Raw genomic sequence first — 23532 nt, 5'->3', positions numbered from 1 at the left:
ACAATGCCGGCAGGCAGGGTCCCTGCAGCAACTATGTTCAGCCTGACCCCAGCCCAACACAGAGAGCAAGAGTCTGACACCACCTTGCCTGGTCCTCAGGGAAGAGGTGGGATGGAGTCATCTAGCACAGGGGCTTTGCAACTCCGTGCAGATGCTGGGGAGGGACAGAGCACATGCCCACGTTACTGTGGGCCCTGGATGTGAGAGCTTGCTTGGTTCCTTTGGTTCCTCTCAGCTGGTTTGGATCCTTTAGTCTTTCAAATTCTATAAATAACCATAGGAAAATTCTTTCTTGCCCCAGTGCACACACAAGACTCCTACAACAAAGGTTCAGCTGGGTTGGAGATGGACTACCAGGGAAAACATGGTGTCTTTCCCAGCAGGCAACAGAGCTGCTCTCCAGACTCTTCTGTATTTATCCTCTTCTGTTTTATTTTCTCTCTTCCAAAGAGTTCTTTGGCAAAGACCGTCCTCGCCAGCTGGCCCTTAACAAGTCGATCACAGCCTACCAGCTCCGCAACCTGGCCCATGACACCGAGTATGTGATTTCCCTCTATGTGCTCTTTGGCTCAGTGGAAGGACCAGGGATCACAACCTCAGCCAGGACATGTGAGTTCAGGCAGGACGTTCAAGTAGCTACCACAGCACACAACCCTTGGTTCAACCTTGTGTATCCCTACAAAGCCCTTACACTGTGCCTCCCCACTCTCATCACCTCATGTCGGAGGCACCATGGTGGTGGTCCTTTGCCCTGCTGACCTGCTGTGCCTGGTAGCTGAGACCATGAATCCCAAAGGCTTTGAGTTTTCTGCCTGGGAGTCTTCAGATACAAACTGGAGCCAACATGCTCTGCAGTGGATCTGTTCATGTGCCATGGGCTTGGGCAGAGCTTCAGATATGAACTGCCCAATCTGCTCACACTGAGCTTTCAGGCATTCCGAAATCCAGACCAATGGCCAAAGTCTTTGACATTGTCAAAGAGTCCAGCTGGAAAAGAGATGAGACCTGAGTAAATTCTGCTGTAGGGAGCCATAGGGATAAAGGGAGAGGAACATCCTAATGTGGTCCTTTCTGCCTGGTGACAAGGTGTTGTGGTTTAACCCCAGCCAACAGCTAAGCCCTATGCAGCCACTCACTTACTGCCCCGCAGTGGGATGGGGGAGAGAATCAGAAGAGTGGAAGTGAGAAAACTCATGGGTTGAGATAAAGACAGTTTAATAGGTAAAGCAAAAGCCATGCACATAAGCAAAGCAAAACAAGGAATTCATTCCCCACTTCCCATGGGCAGGCAGGTGTTCAGCCATCTCCAGGAAAACAGGGCTCCATCACACGCAACGGTGACTTGGGAAGATAAACGCCATCACTCTGAACATCCCCCCCTTCCTTCGTCTTCTCCCAGCTTTATATACTGAGCATGACGTCATATGGTATGGGATATCCCTTGGGTCACTTGGGGTCAGCTGTCCCGGCTGTGTCCCCTCCCAACTCCTTGTGCACCCCCAGCCTACGCACTGGTGGGGTGAGGTGAGAAGCAGAAGAGTCCTTGGCTCTGTGTAAGCACTGCTCAGCAGTAATGAAAACATCCCTGTGTTATCAACGCTGTTTCCAGCAGAAATCCAAATCCAAGTACTAGATACTATGAAGAAAATTAACTCTATCCCAGCCAAACCCAACACACAAGGACTCTCCCCTGCCTCAAAGAAGGCCAAACTCCAAAGGGCTGTGCTGGAAGATCAGGTTGCTTGGACAAGAGGCAGCAGGTGCAAATTCTTCATGTAAAATAGAGAAAGAGAGTGGTCTAGTTGATGGCCAGAGCGTGTCCTCCCATGGCAAATTTTGAGGTTGCTGCATCTTGGGGAAGAGGCGGGAGGAAGCAGCAATGCTGAGCATGATGATCAAAAAGCAGAGGTGAGATTTGCACAGTACCAGATATATCCTTAGAGAGGTTTAAAAGTGGCAGAAGGTGACTAGCAACCCCGGAATACAGTATGGAGATAACGGGCTGACCTCTGTGAAGAAGAGCAAGGGCAAACACTGATGTTCAGCATCTGTGGGAGCTCTGGGTGGGTGTTTCACCCTGCAGGCAGTGTGGGAGCACTGGGATCTGGATCTCATGACAACCTGGATCCCTGTACTGCCTGTCCTGGGCTTGCAGAGGTGCTCCCACCTGGATCTAGAGCAGAATATGCTCCTTGGTGCTGAGGGAGGTAGGATGTACATGCATGGCCCAGACCTCAAGCAGTACAAACTAGTGTCTCACCAGATGAGGATGATGATACACTGAGGAAAAGCAAAGATAACTCTTTTAACCTTTTTATATCATTTTGGCCTCATTATACTGCCAATGAGGAGTCCTGTTGGACAGTAGTCAGGGTACTGTCTAATGCTGTCCTCATCTTGCAGCGCCTCTTGGCTACGTCTCCAATTTCAAGGTGATGTCCTACACCAGCACAAGCCTGTCTATCGCATGGAGTGCCACAGCAGCTGCCACCAAATTCAAAATCACCTGGAGTCCCGTGGGAGCAGGCAAAGGTGAGTAGAGAAAGGGTGCGTGTGCTCATCCCTGGCACAGACCCATGTCTGTGGCCATGGCCATGGGAGGCACCTTTCCAAACTGCTGGTCTACTGCCTGGGGTAGGAAAGAGATCTCACTGTTAAGAAACACTGTCCATGTTCTTGCACCCATTGGCGATGGCTCCTTCTCTCTTTGTGTTCATGCTTTTATTTTTGCAAAGATAATACTCAAAGCTCTGAAACAATAGTACAGCAAGGAATGGCTGTTTCTTTTGGAGGGGATGCCACCAGCCTCACTGGTGAGCTACAGGCTCTGAAGTATCCTTTTTCTTTTTATTTTTTTTTTAATAGAAAACCAGATTGCCAAGACTCAGTACCTGGGCAGTAGAGTGTTGGCTTACCGGATCGACCACTTGCTGCCTGACACCCTGTATAAAGTCAGCGTTCGGGCTGTCTTCAGCAAGACCGAGGGGCCGGAGGTGACTCTGACTCACCGCACAGGTGTGTCCTGGTGGAACAACCTCTTTGTGTTGGGATGCAAAGGCTGGATTCATGGTCTTGTGCATTGCATGTTGATGGTGGAGCTGTAGTAATGTACCTCATGGCTGGTAGCAATAATCCACAGCTGTTCCCATGGGCAGGAGCAGACACATCCTTATGGCATGTTAAACAGGCTTGGCATAGGTAGGCAACCCTGGACGTATTAACACGCTCCTCAGTCTTATTTATCCACAGCCATGTCAGGAAGGTAGGAGTCTCTCTGCAGGCACCACTCAGGGTCAACTCAACAGCATGCACTCTTGAGATTTGCCATTCCTTGATTTGTAGCTCTGCCTCTTCAAACTTGGGGTCCTGGGTCCTTCCAGTGTCTTTTTCACGTGAGTTCATCTGAATCACATGGTGTTTGAAGATGCATCTGGATGATCTGTCCTCTCTTGGCCTCCTGCTCATGTCCCTGTGTTGTGTCACCAGAGTTTGGTGCAGGCAGCAAGAGATGTGGATGAGATCCTCAACTTAACTGCACAGTGCTCCTCTGCATGGATTCTTTAGGAAATGCAGTCAGGCATCCCTAGATAATGTTTGGAAAGTAGATGTTGCTTGAATACACAAATCTTTCTTCAGCACCATAGCTTAAAACCATGGTACTGTGTAACTTGAGCTATTACTTCAGACATCTTATCCTGGTTCATTTTTGCAGCATCTTTTGCAGATTCCAACCCCATCCAGACCATCCAAGATCTGAGGATTACTGACAGTAGTGTAAATAGCTTGAAGCTGTCTTGGAGGAGGCTTCCTGGAGTAACTCACTATAAGATATCCTGGGTGCCATTCCATGGTGAGCAACCTTGTCTCTTAGTCAGGTGCGGTATGAGGACAGAGCACAAGGAACCTCAGAAAATAGGAGCTTAGCTCAACTCATTCCTTTTCCTGCAGATGATTGGGGTAGATGGGGACTGTAATGTCTACAGGGGCAGGCTGAAGTCCTGTGACTGAGCCAGGTTTTAGTCTCTGACAAAGATAGCCGTTGGATGTAGGCATAGTGGGGATTTGGGAAGCCAAAGAAGCAGTTCCCTTCCAACAGCACGTGATGCCTTTGTGACCAGATGTCTCACCTGCCCGTGCCTCAGTTTCCCCATATGCAAAATGAACTCATAACTCTCCTCCCTGGCCTGGTCCCATAAGATCTGTGTCAGGAAGCTGCTGTAACAATGATTGTTCATAGGAATTACTTTGCCATTTCTATGTACACTGTGGGGTTTTTTGAATGTCTCCTCTTAGGTGGCTTGGAAACCTCCCAGCTTGTTGCAGCAGAGACAGTCTCCTTCACGATCCCCAAACTGAAGGAGAGCACCACCTACACCATCTGCATGTCTGCAATGATTGAGGGACGGGAGGGAAGTCCCACGCTCCTCACAGCCAAAACCTGTGAGTACAGGACCGGTGGATGGGGACAAGATTATCTCCACATTAGTACTGGGGGCTGTCTTTTCCCAGGGGCTGTGATGGGAGGTGAGGATGGAAAAAGTGCAATACTGGCTGACAGACATCTTAGTACTTCTCAGGTCCCACCAGCCAGCATGTGAGAAAACATGCATTGGTCCTTTCTTATTACTGAGAAACATTGGGACTTTGCCCCTCTTCCCCTGCCAGTAATCACCATGAGATGTTATTTTTGTGACGCATTATCTTGGAATTACCTCTTTACTTACAATATCTTGACCATTTCCAATAGATAAAGGCAAACATTACTCGTGACTCTGTGGCATCATGTGACTTGATTGATGCTGCAGTATAGGCAGATTTGGAGATCAAGTGGTGGAGAAGATCAGGGATGTGGAGCCAATGCTGTGCGTTCAGAGAGCACTAGCGTCTGGTACAAGTGAGCAGGCAAAAACTTTATAGTCCATCTCAATAGCTCAAGTTTCACAATCAGTTTGGCGACACACCCAGCAGTCCAGGATGAAGATCTGCCAGCAGTTATTTGCAAAAACACCATCAATTCCCACCAGCTGAGGATCTGATCTGACTCAGCTTTCTGGAAAACCCTTAAAGTGCTGCAGGGACTCCTTTCTCTCACCAGAAACGCGGTATTTAAGGAGGCAGAAGGTCTCCAAAGCTGGCTGCAGGCTAAGGTGTGTTTCCTGGCACACGCATCTTTGCACCCTGGGGTAGATATCATCTGAGAGATTCACCAGCAGCTGGAGGTGTCTGGACAAGTGTAGCAGAGATGTGCTTCATGCTCATCACTTCTATCTGGACTTTTTGCCTTTGATTTCAGTGAGGTCAAGATTTGAGCCTCCCAAAGGGTGAATCAGCTTCCTTTCAGCTCAGTCAAGCTTTTGGTGGTAGCTTCTACCCATCCTAAGCTTTCTTCTTCTTTCCCAACAGTGGATTTACCCAAAGTGACTGAGTTCACGGTGCAGGAGGCTGCGGAGACCAGCGTTTTGCTGACTTGGGCAGCTGTTCCTGGAGCATCCACGTACCTATTAACATGGCACTTGTCCTCAGGTAATGTTTTTTTGGTGGGGAGAGGAAGGATGGCTTGTAATTTGGTTCCCACCTGTGTGAGCTCCTCCATCACCCAAGGGGATTTGAGGATGGACCATGGATGTATCTGGCTTGCCCTGAGGTCTGTTTGATTCAGTACCTGGTCTTAGAGCCAGCTGATGCTGCAGGAGATGCAAGTGGCAATAGTTAAGGGGGAAATTCCTCTCCACCACCAGCTTTAAGTAGCTACTGTTTCCTTCAAGTGTCATGACCTATGTCTCCAAGTGCTGCCCATTTTGATCTGGGGGAAATGATGCTGTCACTGTTGGCACCAACACTGTTCCTTCTTTTCAACCCATCGACCCTGTTTAGCAAGAGAGCAGAGGTTTGACCCTGGAGACTTCCATACGTCATATCCCTTCATCTCAGCTTCTTCATTTGGGTGAAAAAGCCGGGGGGGGGAATGGAAGTTGGCCCACTGGGGAGGCTCACAAGATGACACATTTGGCCATTGCGAAATCCTTGAGGGAAGAAAAAGGAGACGTGAAAATTGCTTAGGAAAAACCCTGCCGGTTGGCATTGTCAGTGCCTCTTCCTCTAGAGTCACTACCTGTCCATCAGGGATAGTTGCATTGAACCAAAAAACGGTTGGTTTTTGTCATCCATACCACCTTAATTCTTTTCGGTTTAAAAGCTTTGCTATATAGTAAAGAGCTTTTAAAACTTTCTTAATCATTGCTCACAATTTCTAGTGTACATTTCTGTTTCCAATTGATTTGGCCTTACAGGATTTGCCCTTTTAAAGCACCAGCTATATTATTTTTTTCCTGGAGCGGGCTTAAACCTCTTTGAATATAGCAAGTTTCTTGTCATTGTTGCTTCAGCCACTAACTTTTTGCTAGGGATCAGTTCATCTTCACAAGTCAATAAAGAAAATGAATCTGACACAATTCCCTTGTGCTCCCTGCAGTGCTTTTTGACTTACCAGGTCGTCAGCTTTAATTTTTTTTAATTCCAAGGACATTTTGGTATTGGCAGCTTAAGACTTGCAGCATATGTCACTCAGGATGAAGTCTCCTGTGGTAGCATCATTTTTTTGCTCTACATATTATGGATAAGTGATTAGGGAACCGAACATTCAGTTCTCAAGGGTGATTTAAGTGATCTAATGCAACTGTTCCCCTCCTGTGCCATGCTGTTAAAATATCGATCCGTAAGTATTCAAAAATCATTGGTTTCAGAGTTGTCAGGGGCTCAGAAATGGATAATACCGTGTCTGACAGTCCCCCCATGCCCTCACTCAATCGATTCTTCTGAAATAGGTTTATAACTATTGATTTAACATTCCAATCAGATGAATCTTGCCACCACATTTCAATAATACCAACGAGATCAAATTTATGTTCATAAGTGAGTAATTCCAATTTCTCTTGTTTAATTATCCAGGCTGCCAGCATTAGTGTATAAAGGCAATTAAGAATTTTGTTCTTTTTTTTTTGTCTCTTGGTGCCTTGATTAATTTTCTTCTCCACAACTTGATTTTTTTCTAATGAGTACTCACTTATTATCCTTTTCCCTTGTCCCCCTTTTAAGCTCATTTAATGCCCTCCTCCCTGCTGGCTGACTCTAGCCAGCCTGCCCTATAAAAGATTGGGTCGCCTTCTCCGCAGCTTGAGGTCGTTCCAGCTGTAGATCTCCTCTGTCCAGTGTGTTACACAAAACCAAACCCATGTCTACGGGGCTCCGTCCAGAGCCTTCCTCCCCCATGCGACAGGATGGACCTTGGAGAAGTTCAGCTGGACGCTGCCCTCCTCTGTCTTCTTTCTATCTTCTCCTGACTGTTCTTGGAGTACCAAAGTCATGATTTTCTTATCCACATAATCAATAGAAGCTCATTTAATCTTGCATTTGCACCTTAAGCCTCACAGCCTTGTCCCTTGCAAAAAATATCAGCTTCATTCTTCACAGAAAATTGACCTCAGCAAAGACCATCTTCCTTCTCCAAAGGTTGCACACTTCTTCCTGCATGCACTTGCCAGGGCATCCCTCTCTGGGTATGATCCAGGTATCTCCTGGTAACTGAGCTTGCCTGTTTGGGGGTCTAGGCAGGCAGAGTGGGTGGTGGACTGCCGTAGATCTGTGCTTCAGCAGAGCTGTCAGCTTGTGTTTCATACAGCAAATCTCTTCAGACAAGGTAACATGGCATCTAAACCAATTATTATTATTTTTACTTGCCTACCCAAAAGGAGAGGAGGATAGACGAGTTTGAGTCAAACTGCAAGAGGGTGTGGTTTGTTTTTTTAAAGGAGCAAAACCTCCTTTCCAAAATTTTTGGGGGTAGCTGAGAACATTTAATGAAAATGAAACAGATTATATATACCAATTTAATTTCTTGTGGTAGAAACAAAGCTTTTATGTTTGGTTGGTTTTGGCTTTAAAGGGAAAATGCTATTTCAGAATGAAAAGCTGCAAGTTGCACTTTGAACAGTGTCAAAATTCATCAGTCAGTTTTTCCAAAGACAGACACTTATAAAATGTCAAAACATTATTCTGACATTTTCATAGATTTTTTCCTATCATTATTTTAAATCAAAACTATCTATTGTATGTGACCAAATTTCTCAAGTAAGTTTGATTCTACTTTTCAGCAAACTTTCCATTTATTAACAAAAAAGAATTCTGTTTCTATACATGCTAACTGCTGCAAACCATTGGTCTATCACAGCGCTCAGCCTCGGACACCACCTGGACCAAATGCCCTCTCTGAACAGTTGTACAAATTCCCATTTTCTTTTCCTGTTCGTGTACTCAAGATCTCCCTTGTCAGACACAAACAACCTTATTCCTTCTGTTTTAGGGCCTGACCATTGCAGTTTACAAATGTCTTACCAAGAGCCTCTGTTCCAAAGCCCACACTTGTCCCCAAGCTCCTGTTTGCCAAAGGTGGTGGCATCAGAAGATGGGATGCTACAGAAATGGGAGTTGAGTTTCTCTGGCTCCCAGTCAATGCACGTTTCTTCCTTTTTCACAGCTTCTGATCTTTCCCAGGAACTGTTATCAGCAGCTTCTAGATCGTATCGAGTGACAGGACTGAGCGCGAAAGAAATGTATTTGTTTTCTATACGACCAGTCTTTGGAGATACGGAGGGACCAGAGACAACGCTCCTTGGGCAAACAGGTATGAAGGCTCGAGACTTGTGTTGCACTTTTACCTAGGTAACTGCTATTGAGGCTAACTTCTTGGCGTCTCTACCCTTCTGACGCTTGGCTAGATAGTGGCATCATAACCAAAAACACCTTTTCTGTTTGCCTCTTACAGTGGGACCTCACAGAGAGTCACCTATGCCAGTCACTCCCGTGACTTCTACAAAATTGGATACAATGAGATCCCCATCCATGTCACCTAGCAATGTGGGGACCCCTCCTCTTCCACTGGCCACCACCACAACGCTGCCACCAACTCCACAGACCCTACTATCGACCACTGTAGTGTCTACACTGCTGACAACTCACCCTGGGCCAAGTGAGTGTGTATGCATGTGTGATTTGGTGATGATGTAGATCAAAACCACCAGGGACCATGGACTTCTCTGATCTGAGGAGCCAAAACTGGTCTTCATTCACTGAGTAGTGACAGTGGCCAATGTCAGGGAAGGGGAAGACACAAATTCCATAAAATTCAGTGGAGCTCTAAGCACTACCCTGTGGGGTGAAGGTGCTGCCTGCTCACTCACCAGCACTCGGCATTGCAAGAGGTATTTGTGCTTGGGTTTGTTTTGTTGCTCTGAACCTAAAGAAACATGCTTCTGCTTTAGGACCCACCAGCTTACTGAGATCCTCTCTTCCCTCTGCAGTCTGTGGCAAGTTCAAAGCAGACATTGGGTTCCTGGTGGACGAGTCCTCAAGTATTGGCCAGAGCAATTTCAATAAAGTGAAGGATTTCATCTTCCGGATCATTTCCTATTTCCCTAAGATTGGGCCTGAAGGGACACAGGCAAGATTTTGTTATTCTCCTTCCTGAAGGTGTTTTCCTTCCAGGTGTTTGCCTTTTGCTCACCCCTGTGATGACAGCAGTCTGCTCACTCACGTGTGGTGGCTCAGAAAGGCTAAGTGCTTTGCCTAAAAACACATGTGTCTAACAAAAACATGAATAAAAATCTCCTAAATCTCAGCTTACTTATTTGGATATATTTCCATTTCTTGGTTATTTTTCCATGACCAAGTCATCAGAAATAAAGAAAATCTTAGACCTACTGAAATGCTGTCTACGTTATGGAGCTCAGGGATATGTCAACTATGGGTGCCCCTCTAGGACCCCATTTCTGCCCACATCCAGACTGCTAATGGTTAGAGACCCAGGTGGGGGCCCAGGTGGGAGACAGAGCACACACCAGCAGCTGCAACCTCTAGATAAGCAGAGGACCAGATCCCCAGGCCATGCTGTGAAGCACCTCAAGGGCAAATGAAGCCTTCAGCATTAAATGACAACTCAGCAAAGCCAATGGGAAGACTCAGTAGATAATTTATTTCGGGTCATTTGTGTTTAATTAATGTGATATCTGAACTAGCCCCTTGAAAGGGAGACCTACATAGCTTATCTTCAGTTGATCAGGAGTGGGGAACTTCTTGCACTCTTGGCTTGCAGGTAGTCTTGAAGGTTTATGATGAAGTTACCTTGGGTTAACAAGTAATTCTGGGGACACGAAGATATTTTGATTTACGTGGCTATAATATGAATTGAGTAGCTGGCTTCCTTTTGTGGTCAGCAGAGATCAAGGGTTTAATGCAGGAGGGATGGGTGCTGACATGGGAGGTGCTGCAGCAGGAGATGCTCCCACCCAGCCATGAGCTGCCCAAAGTGCTCAGGTCTCCCATTAGTCTTGTGCTGTGTCCACCAGCCTCTGCAGAAATCTCTGACGCCCAAGAGAATCTGAAATAGTACCACGCCCACCCTTAAGCATATGGATTGTGCCCCATGTGCTGCCAACCTGAGAGCCGTTCTTGTGCCTGTTTTTACCCTGCAAGAAACACAACCTCTTTCCACTCCTGTTGCACTGCAACCAGTTGTATTATCTAACTTAAGGCAGTTTATGGAGTGATGGCACCTTTGCTGTCTTCCTGAGCTCTCCGTATTTTTTTAACCCCTTTTTCTTTGGCAGGTTGCTGTTGCACAGTACAGCGAGGAGCCCAGGGCGGCCTTCCACTTCAACCAGCACCGGGACCGCAACAGTGCCCTGAAAGCCATCAAGGGGCTGCACTATGCTGGAGGCAACACAAAAACAGGTGTGTACAGGTGAGCTGCACAGACGGGGTGGGCCTTCTGGACCAAGACAGAGGCTGGAGACCAGGGATGGCATTTGTCTGAGGTTTTTGAACCCATTTACCTAGTTAGAAAGTTAAGTCCCAAAGTTCTTCAAAATTTGAGAACGGAGGATTGAATTTAGTTTGATTTCCAGGGACAGTCTTTCCAACTAGCCTGATGTCCTTTATTCATGTCCTAGTTTTACTACTGGGTTTCTCTTCATTATTTTATAACTTTGCCTGCACACAAGGGAGGTTTTTATACCTGGCTTGGAGACAAAGCCCATAAACATTAGGTAAGGATAGTTGATGCTGAAGCATCCTTATTGCCCACTGTATGCACATTTTAATCAGCAAATTCCAACAGTTATTGCCTTGTTACCCTAACAACAAAACAATGTGCCCCGTTCTATTTTCATGGTGTGTCACCACATAAATGTCCTTTGTTGACCTCTCTTGTGCAAATAACACAGCTCTTCATCAGCAAAGCATCTCCAAAATTCACGCACTTTTGTCTTAGGTAGTTAAATGCTCAGAGACAGACAGGACTTTCCACCTACTTGTTCCCAGCAGGACAATAAGGTATACTTGATTCCCTGAAGGTACACAAGCAATATTAAATTGAAGGTAGTTAGTTTTAACTTTACCTTTCTTCAATGGCCCAATTAATGTCTTCCAGTCAGTCAACATAAAGGGGAGCCTTGAGGCACCCATGTTTGTTAATTGAAGGCTTACATACCTCATCCTGGCTCAGTGGTATTGGTCAGGAACACAAAAAAATACAAGAATTTCGATGGGACTGGTTAGGAAAAGTAGGTGTGAAACTGGTCAGACTGCAAATTCCTAGGTAACCTTGCCTCTGATCCTTCTTTTTACAGAGGTTGTGTCAGCAGAGGCATTTTACCCATCATAGGAGTCTTTCCATACTGTTTGGGGGCTTCTTAACCATTTCAGTTTCATTGAGAGTTCTTTGTGAAACTTTCCTGGTCTTTCTAAAGAAATTTGAAAATGGGAATTCTGTGGGGGCTTTCCTAAAATGCAAAGAAAATGCTTCAGGTTTCCTAAATGTATTATTTTTTCCTTTCCAAAACTATTTGCTAAACTCAGTCTAAACCATTTCAGCCAATCTGATTTACTGCTGTCTCCCTCAAATGATGTTGTCCCATGATAGGGGCTACTATCCATTTATGGGGCCACACTGAATGCCCTTTTTTTTTCCCATTGGTGGAAGGGGACACACAGTTCCCACCTGCAGACCTAACAGGCAGATTTAGACTATCCTTCTCCATGTTTGCCCAGGTCGTGGTATAGCCTACATGCTGAAGGAGTTATTTCAGTCCTCCAGAGGGATGAGACCAGATTTCCCTCATGTGCTGGTGCTTGTGACAGATGGGCGGTCCCAGGATGATGTGTTGCCACCAGCCAGAGTAGCCCATGCTTTGGGTAAGAGTTGCCCTGTCGTGTTTCCCAAAGGCCTTGGTTCTCCAAGAATTTCCAGGGGTTTGAGGGTAGTACGTTATGTGATGTGTGCACTTTCAGTGCATTGTTGGCTTTCTTCGCTCCGTTATCCTTTCTTCTCTCTGTTCCTAGCTTGAGTATCTTGGTTTGCTATAACTCACACATGCTGCTTCAAGTGAGTTCTCACGTGGCCACTGGAGTAGCTAATCCCAACAGAGGTTATTAACTTGTGATGAAGAGTTTGGAAACTCTGATCTCAAACATTTTTTCTTCCATTGAGTGAGCGATGTGTTTCAGGGATCCGCGTCATTGCTGTGGGTGTCTCAGGAGCTGACCCCGTTGAGCTCAACACCATCTTGCTGCAGCAGAACCTCCAGAACGTTTTCTACGTCAGCACATTTGATGACTTCCCCCAGATCCTCCGAGAGCTGATAGAAGTCATTTGTTCTGACCCTCAGCCTTCAGGAGCCCAGCTACCATCTGGGGAGGTGAGTTGCTTCACAGCCCTTTGAATATAAGCCAACTTGCTTGGTGCAGGTCATGCACAAGGGCAATCTTCTTCCCTGAGCAAAGTTTCAAAGCAAAGTCAGAACAGATTTGGGACACTGGGTGCAATCCTGCCCTCACTTATTGTCCAACCCTAGAGATGAGGAACAAAATCTTTGAAATCAAGGGAGTGGAATTGGGGAAGCCGGAATACAGCTGCAAAAGTTTTGTTGCATAAGGCCACTGCAGGGGCAGAGCACTTGAATGGATTATAAATTCATTGCCCTTTTCTAACTCTGGTTGATGGGTCATTGGTATGGATGTGAGCTCATCTGCAGAGTATCTCCAACAGTGATATTTTATGGCCTTTCCAATGAAAAGGTTGGTGATATAAGAGTGCAGTGACCCCTTGAGACCTGTTGAAGGTTGGTGTTTGATGTCTGGTTCCAAAACCTGCAGGATCACTAATCTAAGCCAAACTCCATGCTGTAGGTTGCCAGACATGAAGCCAACAAGCAATCGCCATTTGGTGACACAGAGAGCAAGCCACACATCCCTGACCCATCATCAGCTGAACCACATATCCAAAAAAAAGAGGAGGCTTGTGGTCCCTGGTGTTTAAAGGTGAGAATTAGTTCACTGGTGTCTGTTCAGGGGATTCAAAGAAACATATTGATCACTGCTCTGATCAGGTCACTTCTCATACGTATGTGGTGTGCAGTGGCATTATATCAGTGTCAAGACCTTTAACTTTGGAAACCATGTCCGTGTTTGGGGAGGTCATCCTAGAAGCTGCCACTTCAGCATGGAAAATGCAGCAGCCTCCTGTGCTTCTTCCCAGCAAACCAATGAAATGCAGGTCTTCCATAGATCCTGCTTCATATCTGCCAGCCCCATGCAGATGTCCCAGATGTTCTGTGGCATCTCAGGTAGCTCTAGACTCCATGTGAGCCACTGAACAGACCGCCAAGCTACTACTGCTCCTTACTTCAGAAAAAAAATGTCGAGAGGCAAATTTACCCCCTCCTTCTACGAAGCAGAAAGCCAGAAGACATGAAGAACAGTAGGACAGCCCTAGAACCCATGTGCTGGTCTAGTGAGTTTACTGATGGTGCTGTAGCCAGCAAGTCTGAACAGTCTGTGTTAGCTTCGCTGCAGAAAATGAGTCTCCATAGTAGTTGGTGGAGCTAGTCAGTGTGGTCAGAAAAGTCTGGTCATGCTTCAGTTCATAGGTAGGTGTCCACACTGGCAGAATAGCTCAGATGGTGATGTTTATGCTACAGCAGTCTAAAATTAGGTGAAATGAATGTTGTCCATGCATGGTTGAATTAGAGTCATTATTTCATCTCTGCCAAACTCCTTTCCACAGCCAAAAAGAAGAACCTGATCTGTAGGCAGACCATGGGCCAAGACTTCATGAGGCATTAATATGCTCCCTGACTGCATTTTGTCCTCACACAACCCTGTGTTCTCCATCCTGTTCTCCCAATTTCAAGACACAAGCTGGAGACACAATAAATAATGCATGACTTCCAAGGGACTTTGAACGTGTGAGGATATGAACAGGTCCCCTGGATGGTCAAACTTGCTTCTTTCTACTGTTGCATAAGCCAAGGGGTGTGCTAGTCTGGGTTTCATGGTCATTCTGGTTTGGGTTTATTTGCCATCCTTTGGCAGACAATAATTTCATTATCATTTGTTCTGTTTTCCTTTTAAGAGCTTCAGGGGCTCACCAGCTCGTGGAGGCTATGACCCATACAGCTTTACTATAAAGGGAGAGAAAGGAGAGAGGGTGAGTCCACCAGCATGCATCATCCACTTGGTTAATTAATATGCAACTAAATGATTAGAACGAAGGAAGAGATCTAGCAGAGAATCATCTTCAGATCTTTTATGTTGGTGTTTTGATATATCCTGCTCCATGCTGGCTTTGAAAAATCAGGCAAAAGGGAACTGATGCATGTTTGTGTGTGCTGGCAACTGGGGACTCCCTCAAGCTGTACAGAAGGCTAGTGCTGCATGAAGTTGTTTGGGTTTGCAGGTTTGGGACCAAAATCTGCATGCTGTTACTTTCCATATGTTTAGGGTCTACCTGGGAAGGACGGCATTCCTGGGCTGCCAGGCAGACCGGGGCGGACAGGTCCTCCTGGTCCCCCTGGACTCATGGTAAGTATTGGTTTTAACAAACCTTATCAAAGTGCCATTTCAGAGAAAAGTGAGCATCGCTCTCAAATATCTCTCTCTCTCCTGCGTTGCAGGGTCTCCCTGGCATCCAAGGTGACGTTGTAAGTATTTTGATCATCAAATATATGATGATCATATATACATCAGATATATAGATCATCAATACAGTGGGACCCTAAAGCTTTGTTTTTCAAGCCTTTCAAAGGCCGGTTGTGCTGAGCAGGACAGGAGAACCAAGTGACCCATTTTGCCTTTATGAGGGGCAGCTGTTATCACGAATAGCTCCGAATAGGTTTCCTTCTGTTCAGAGATCTGGCAAATAATGCTTATGTGCAACGTGGGCACATTTCTAGCCAAGTAACTCTCAGTGAACCATAGCTATCCAGAAAAAGGCCAAGGACAATGAACTCTGCTTCCAGTCATATATATCAGTCCTACTGCATAATCACCAGAAGCATCATTTGCTCACAGACTTCCCATACACAATTTTTTCATGCAACGGTTCACAGCATTGCTTGGAAAACATGCATCTAGCTAGACCAGCCAAACCTCACATGCCCTTGTTTTCACTGTACTAATTGCTCCATGCTGTTGACGTCATTGGTGATGGCACAGCTTTGCACATTAGATCAGCAGTCATGAACGTCCGTCCTCTGCTTTTACCAGGGCTCTATTAGTAGACAACTGCGTTTGGCCAGCTAAATCACCCTTGATTCTAAGGGATAAATTGACAAGGAGCTGGTACCAAGGTGCCCAGGTCATTTGGGATGCTCTAGGATGTCCAAGGCAACCATGCAGGGCTGATAAAATATGGGACTTGATGGACACTTCTGAAGCGAGAGCTGGAGGCCAGGCAGGTATCAGAGAGCATCACAAATGGCACAAGACACCAGCGCATGTGTACTTGAACTGAGCCCCTGACCTCCACTGGCTGCAGTGGGGTGTAAATAGCCAGCTCTTGTGCAGAAACATTTCAGTGGCACCATCTTGAACTTAACTACATCTTTTGGACTTCATTCAGTTTCTGAAAAAGTCCTCTCATGTGATTTGAGATGCCCTGTTATTCCACCCATCCTTCAGATGACGCTCCGGAAGGACACAGGTCTCCCATAAATCCTGCATCCTGTCTGCCAGCCCTACACCTTGGGTACCTGAGGATATCTCAGACAACCCATGACACCCATGTGTGGGCATCTGGATCAAACTTCCAGTGTCTGTGATGGGGTAGCACCTATAACAAGGGTTGTGATGTTTGTGAGTCATGGTTTGCATGGATCACAGGGGTCCGACACAAACCACTGCAGCCACTAAATGCCCCTTCTGACTCGTTTGCCTTCTCCTGGTGGGTTAAAGGAGCAGCAACCTCTGATTCCTCACAGCTTCCCATGGTGTTTGAATGTACTACACTGTCACATCAGGTGACATGCACCCATCACTAGCGAGGGACGTATAGCACACCCACAGGTGACACATAAATATTTGTCATAAATGTTGGGACCAAAATCCACTTATAGGAACCTGTTTTCATGACCACTTTAAAAGTGAATGAAATTTTATTAGAGACAGGTCTGTAACTTGAACAGTGATGGTCCTGCGGTTGCTTTGCTGTTTAACGCTGCAGGATTTCTTTTTAATTCCAGGGATCTCCTGGCTATCCTGGACCAGTGGGGCCAAAAGGAGACAGAGTGAGTTTCATTCCTGGGTTTCATTGGGCAGAAGCTATTGTATTGCTCTGATCTCTAATTTCTAAGCATTTATACAGTGACCTTTGGTAAATATGAACTTCTGAGCTATATGTAACTAGCCCTGCACTGCTAGTCTTCAGCTTGGGGAGCTGTCCTTCAGCTTTGGTAGGAGGAACCTAATGTCTTTGTGGAGAAAAAGTGTTCAGTCGTCATCACAGGCCCTCGGCACGTTTTCAGAAGGAGGTATTGCTTGGTTGGATCATTCTGTCTTTTTGAGTTTCCACTATGAACAAGCCTGTTTGCACGCATTTAGGACACAAAAAGGTAAGGCTTCAAGATCAGTTGTGGTCAGATCCCAGGAGCAGTTGTCCTGTCCTTCCTCCAAACCCCAATGCACATTCCTCACCCTCCTTGCATCCACCTGAGCTGTCTCTATGGCTACGGGTCAGGGAGTGGATCGTGCTGAAACCCAATCTCCTTTTTTTCCCTGGGATTAATTTTCTGCCATGCCAGTAAGCAGAGCTCATGTCATGGCCATGTGGTTTCTGGTACCTCTGCAAAAGAATTGATGCAAACAGGTGGTTTGAGTTTCCTGCGTAGGGAGAGTCTGTTTGGTTTTAAAGCTGCTTAGACTGATCATGAAATTGTTCCTAAATTATGAAACTGCCTGATTGCACCTGGACCTCCCAACACAGCTAAGCACGTGTCTTCCTCCCCTTGTGAGCAGGGCGAACCAGGCTATGTCCTGGGAGGAGTGGAAGTGATTCCCGGCCGAAATGGGCAGCCTGGCCCCACTGTAAGTATCATCCCACAGGTGTGGTGGACCCTTCAGCCTCTCAAGAGCTGGAAGAGAAGCAAAGGGAGCTGGATGAGAGCCCATGTCCCTCCCTTTCCTGGTTTTCATTGTTGCAGGGACAGAAGGGGCAGCCGGGGGTTCCTGGAGTAGCAGGACCACCAGGTTTACCAGGTTTACCAGGGCCACAGGGACCACCGGGCATCTCCATCAAGGTGAGCGTGATTATTTGAAGCATGGTTCTGTGATACTGTACCACAGAGAGAGGAGACCCAGCACAGTCCAGGGTCCCTGGATACTCTGTTCATTCAAGGGCCCTGGGAATACACATTTCTTTTCTCCATCATGAGATTTTCCCATCGAGGCATAAAAGGAGGAACTCTGCAAAATGTTCCTGTCATCAGGGCCCTGCTGTTCAACAGTGGGAAGTGATGATGGAGCTTGAAAAGCTTATGGTCAGCCTTGTCTGACATGGGACCAGATTCAGTGGCCACTAAGACTTTTCATAGAATCATAGAATCATAGAATGGTTTGGGTTGGAAGGGACCTCACAGCCCACCCAGTGCCACCCCTGCCATGGGCAGGGACATCCTCCACTAGCCCCAGTTGCCCAAAGCCCCATCCAACCTGGCCTTGAACACTGCCAGGGAGCCAGGGGCAGCCACAGCTTCTCTGGGCAACCTCTGCCAGGGCCTCAGCACCCTCACAGGGAAGAAGTTCTTCCTAACATCTAATCTAAATCTCCCCTCCTTCATCTTAAGGCCATTCCCCTTGTCCTGTCACTCCATGCCCTTGTCACCAGCCCCTCTCCAGCTTTCCTGGAGCCCCTTTAGGGACTGGAAGGGGCTCTAAGGTCTCCCCGGAGCCTTCTCTTCTCCAGGCTGAACAACCCCAACTCTCTCAGCCTGTCTCCATAGCAGAGGTGCTCCAGCCCTCGGATCATCTCTGTGGCCTCCTCTGGACTCACTCCAACAGCTCCATGTCCTTCTTGCCCTGGGGACCCCAGAGCTGGATGCAGTACTGCAGGGGGGTCTCACCAGAGTGGAGTAGAGGGGCAGAATCCCCTCCCTCAACCTGCTGGTCACGCTGCTGTTGATGCAGCCCAGGACACGGTTGGCTTTCTGGGCTGCCAGCGCTCATTGCTGGGTCATGTTGAGCTTTTCATCAATCAACACCCCCAAGTCCTCCTCAGGGCTGCTCTCCATCCATTCTCCACCCAGCCTGTAGTTGTGCTTTTCCAGTCCTAGGAGGGTTGTTGGGTGGCTGGAGTGAAATACCCAGGATCACTTGTGTTGTGCACAGCTAAAATCAGACTGAAGGTTGTCAGCAAATGTCTCCTTGCACTGGGGGTGGGTCAGAAAGTCTCAGCAGACACCAAGAGACCTAAACTCCCCTCCTCTACCCTAAGGGGAGGTTGTAATCAGATTTTGCAGGTTGAGGTGTCTGGAGCATGCAAGATAGCAGAAACCTCTACTAAAGCTCTGTTTTCCCTTGGGGGGTGGGAGTTTTGGTCTCTGGGCTTTACAGCCTGCAGAAACTTTTTGCTGGGACTAAGTTTAGACAGGATCCCTTCTCTAAATTACCACCCCATGGTAATGCTCCTTTTCTTTCATGTTTCAGGGTGAACCAGGGGATTCAGGTATCAGGGTAAGTACCTGAGATTGTCTTTCACTTTTGCATGTGATGAGAAGCCTTCTTTTTTTTCTTTTTTTTTTTATTATTTCTAAGCTGCCCAATAGGCTCTGGTTTCCATACTTACCAAATGTCCATCAAGATCCAAAAGGGCTGCTGAGACACACAGTAAGACTGTCCTGTGCTTCATGCAGGGCCCTCGTGGGAGGAATGGCCTCAAGGGTGACCGAGGAGGCATGGGAGAGCCGGTGAGTGGTCCATCAATGGCCAGTTGCTAAGGAAGAGCTGCTGACCACAGTGGGAAGGGACAGTTGGCCTCAAGATGCCCACTGCCGTGTGGGGTGGGTATAGAGGGACAATATTTACTGCCAGCTCTCATCAGCTGCCACTTTGGGATGCTTCATCTGCTGATGAGGCCTGGCAGATTAAGCAGGGCAAATTAAGCATTTCTCACTTTGTCAGCTTCATCCTGTTGACCTGTCACTCAGGAATTGCCAAAAGGGAAATGTTAGAAACCCAGCAAAGACACAGGATAACAGTCATTCGTTCTGCCAAAAGCAAGGGCCTGCTCTTCCTCATGGCATGGAGCAAAGATGTGAGAAGTGCATCCATCATGGTGCTCACCATGATGATAAACCCTCTGGCATAGTCAATCATGTTGGCAGATGATAACAAATGCCACCCAATGAAGGCTACTCAAAGCGACAGTGATTCACCCTTGAGGCCCTGCTGCCTCCTTCACCCATGGAGTAGATGAGTGCAACCCTTCTCCTTCCCACATCCCACCTCCCTGGTCTCAGGAGGACAGAGAAGAACTGGGGCAGGTTCAGAGGAGGGCAAGAAAGTGAATCAAAAGCATGGGACAGCAAATGGATTGAGCTGGCAGAAGATTCAAAACAAAGAAAAGAAGGTGGTTCTTCACAGAAGTCCCACAAGGATGTTTGGGGTGTAGGAAGTCTGAGTTCAAGGGGAGATAAGAGAAGTAAACAAGTCCATGGAAGACTACCAGGAATAAAAGAAACCATGATAGATTTGGGAAGTCCCTGCATTACAAGTGGCTCAAACCTGAAAGATTACTGAGGGACTATATGCATGTCCTGTTCTTGCATCCTTCCCAAGGCGCCTATTACTGTCCATCATCATATATGGGTCCTACTGCAGAGCTATATCCCATAGACCAGCCATTTCCATGTGTTAGTCCATTTCTACACAAGCAGCATTACTATGGTCACCCTCTTACAGCAACACAGCCATGAAGAGGCACTGCAGGAGACAGCCACTGCCAGATCGACATGGGTACCCAGGCTCTATCTTACCATGTAACAAGCAAAAACATCTTTATTTTCCTTTCCTGAGAAAAGCCAGTGATCCATAGCTTATTTCTGAGGGGAAACAAAGTTTGGGAATATATAGACATCTCTATAAATCCTCAGTTGTAAAGGAAATAACTGTTAAGATAGGCACATCAGGATATATATTTCTCTGCTTGTGTTTCTGCAGACTTAAAAATAAACCTTTTCTTTAGTATGATTGGTAACTAACAGTTTGGAATAAAAAGATTTGATGATGTATCTTCCTTTTCAGGGGAAACCTGGCTTGCCAGGCCCTGTAGGGCTAGATGGTGTTCCTGGACTGCCTGGACAAAGGGGAGAAAAGGTCATTACTCATATCAGATGTTTGCAGGATCCATCAGCCCAAGGGGGAGCTGAGAATAGCTAAGACAAACTAATAGCAGGGTAGACATGTGAGGAAGCACATTAGGATCTTCCACCATTCCCCTTCACCCCCTGCTTGGATGAGTTTGAGTTTGTGCATGGTAGAATAGATGCTCCATCTCCATCCAAGTCCTTTTTCCTCTCAGTCACAGATTCACAGGCTGGTAGGGGCTGGAAGGGACCTCTGGAGATCATCTCGTCCAAACCCTCTGCTAAAGCAGGATCACCCAGAGCAGGTTGCACAGGATCACGTCCAGGCGGGTTTGGAATCTCTCCAGAGAAGGAGACTCCACAACCTCTCTGGGCAGCCTGTCCCAGCGCTCGGTCACCCTCAGAGGGAAGAAGTTTTTCCTCATGTTGAGATGGAACCTCCTGTGTTCTAGTTTGTGCCCGTTGCCCCTTGTCCTGTCGCTGGGCACCACTGAGAAGAGTCTGGCCCCATCCTGCTGACACCCACCCTTTAGATATTGATAAGTGTTGATGAGATCCCCTCTCAGCCTTCTCTTTTCCAGACTAACCAGCCCCAGCTCTCTCAGCCTTTCCTCATAAGAGAGTTGCTCAAGTCCCTTAATCATCTTATTTTTTTTTTTAAAACATCATCAGTCCTTTTCTTTCTACCCTGTGGAAGATCTCACTGCTGTCAGGAGCAGTGTTTCCTACCAAACATGGCCCAAGACCTGCATGCTCCCTGTCCCCTGGATAGGGCTGCTTCATTGAATTCCCCACCCTGCTTCAAATGGTCACTGAAAACACCTACATACCCTTGGTTTTAATTCTCTCCTCCAAGTCATCGAAGGTTTCTGGCTAGACATATGTCTTAGCCAAATGTTTACAGAGCAGGTTTCTTCCCTCCTTCTTTGCAGGGTGGCTAAAAGTGCAGTCAGAGCTCTGAAGCAGATGTAGGGGTAGGATGCATCATGCTCTGCAACTTCGGGGACCAGCTCTCCTGAGTGCAGCGCTGTGCTTACCTTGCAGGGGGTGGTAGGAACTGGCATTCCTGGCACTGCTGGCTTGAAGGGAGAAGAATGAGAGCAGGTGGGATGGCAATTTTGCAGTGAGATTTGCAGCTGAAGTCCCCTTGGAGGGTTTAGTGGCTCCAGAGTCGCCTCCAATACCACTTACCTAGGTTTTCCTCGGAGGGCGCATCCTGTACTTACAAATGGAAAGGGTGAGAGAAGGGAAGACAGTGGGTTTTACAGTCTGACCTTTCACCATTTCTTCTGTTTTTTCAGGGGGTGATGGGACCTCCAGGAGCACCAGGACCAAAGGTGGGTACTGAAATGCTGAACCTGAGTCCCTGTACCTGGTACTCAGGTGCCGAGTAAAACATCTAGCTCTAACCATCATCATAGGCTGCGGGAATGTCGACACCTTACTCAAAAGCAATGAAAGGGAATAATTTTATACATCAGGAGTTACTGGCCTGTCAAAGTCATTGCTGCAGGGTGCTGCAGAGACCTGGAAAGGTGGCAAGATGTGCTATTTTAATAAAATAATAAATGGCATTTTTGTGGCCAGTGAAACTCTGCAGAACTATAGCAGTTCATGTTAAATGTGTTTTGGGAGGAAGATGTAAGGAGCAGATTGTTTCACATCTGCATTTTGGACACCTTCCTCTGAACCATCCAGGCCCAGATTCATTCCCATGTTTCAGTGGAGAAAGTCCAGCCCTGTGAGAGGTGATATAGTCTATCCTAAAGTTTGAGTTTTCTTCTGGAAGTGCCCATCTTCTTCCAGACGTTGGAGGAAAAGGAAAGTTGGACTTGACTAATTTTCTCACCTTGCTTAATGGTCTGAGGTTGGTGGGGAGGAATGATTTTGACATCCTGGTGCTTCCAGAGGAAAGAGACTGGCCAAATATAGCTCCAGTCCAAATCTGGCAACTCTGCTGTGAACCCAGGGAAGATGATGCATGGCAAGGACTGGTCAGGAAGGGACTCATGGCAGGCAGGAAGATTTTCTTGCAGACTGCCGCCCGTCTCCCAGCTCTCAGTACTCATGAAGATGTTGGGGTTCAACTCCAGGGCTTCTCCATGTGCCAAAATACCTGGAAAGCTGCGGGTGCAGGAGGAATCAGCTGATCTTGGCATGTACAGGGATGATTGCTGTAAGAGGAAGGAGACTTTCCCTTGAGCCAGGAGAAACACCTTTCAATTCAGGTTTAAGTGGATGTTTGCCTCTTCCTGAAGCACCTGGCTTGAGCTATCTTTGAAGTTTGACACCAGAGAAAGACTCAGGAAGTCTGAATTTTCCCCAGTACGCGGAGTGCCAGGCGTGGATTTAGGTGGTACGTAAGGCAACATAACATGGTCTCAGGTTGTTATGGCTCTTGGAGGAGCCAACATTGGGCTGTATGGCTCTCTGCATGTCCCCTTCTCCAGGTAACTCAGGACATACTCTTTGAGTTACTGCTGATGGCCAAATGGATCTCCATCACCAAATTATTTCATGTCTGTTAAGCTCAAAAAATGTCCGTGTTGCCCCCAAAATAAATTATTTTCATACTTCCAAGAGAGGTGGAAAAGGAAGGAAAAAGTAATATCCAAAGAAATGTTTCATTCAGCCCGAAACAAAGTGGTTTGCTTCCCTTTGCAGTGGTGCTTTTTTATTTCATAAAATACAAGACGTTCTTAAATCCGTGAAGTCTTTGCAAGTGGTAACAGCCAGATTGCTGCTCATGTTTTGCTCTTCGCAAGAGCCCAGTCCTGATCCACACAAATACGGGTCTGTGGCTGGGTGTTTCATGGACTGCCCATGCAAAGCAATGGGGAGGAAG

At 46.9% G+C, this 23532-nt stretch overlaps 1 protein-coding gene across 1 annotated transcript in view; it reads left to right on the top strand.

Annotated features, from left to right (window-relative positions):
* LOC104636589 (uncharacterized) overlaps positions 1 to 23532 on the top strand; it is a 117889-nt gene that overhangs the window by 28284 nt on the left and 66073 nt on the right. The window contains 24 exon segments of the mRNA XM_075757170.1: positions 451 to 609; positions 2404 to 2532; positions 2866 to 3015; positions 3713 to 3850; positions 4294 to 4440; positions 5404 to 5523; positions 8534 to 8680; positions 8822 to 9025; positions 9357 to 9496; positions 10662 to 10785; positions 12103 to 12246; positions 12559 to 12749; positions 14465 to 14539; positions 14833 to 14913; positions 15006 to 15032; positions 16572 to 16616; positions 17344 to 17412; positions 17529 to 17624; positions 19030 to 19056; positions 19236 to 19289; positions 20626 to 20697; positions 21732 to 21791; positions 21989 to 22028; positions 23023 to 23028. Of these exon segments, the coding sequence (XP_075613285.1) occupies positions 451 to 609; positions 2404 to 2532; positions 2866 to 3015; positions 3713 to 3850; positions 4294 to 4440; positions 5404 to 5523; positions 8534 to 8680; positions 8822 to 9025; positions 9357 to 9496; positions 10662 to 10785; positions 12103 to 12246; positions 12559 to 12749; positions 14465 to 14539; positions 14833 to 14913; positions 15006 to 15032; positions 16572 to 16616; positions 17344 to 17412; positions 17529 to 17624; positions 19030 to 19056; positions 19236 to 19289; positions 20626 to 20697; positions 21732 to 21791; positions 21989 to 22028; positions 23023 to 23028 (2445 nt within the window).

This window comes from Balearica regulorum, chromosome 1 (assembly GCF_011004875.1).
Source record: "Balearica regulorum gibbericeps isolate bBalReg1 chromosome 1, bBalReg1.pri, whole genome shotgun sequence".
Lineage (NCBI taxonomy): Eukaryota > Metazoa > Chordata > Aves > Gruiformes > Gruidae > Balearica > Balearica regulorum.
This window is presented reverse-complemented; position numbering and strand designations above follow the sequence as displayed.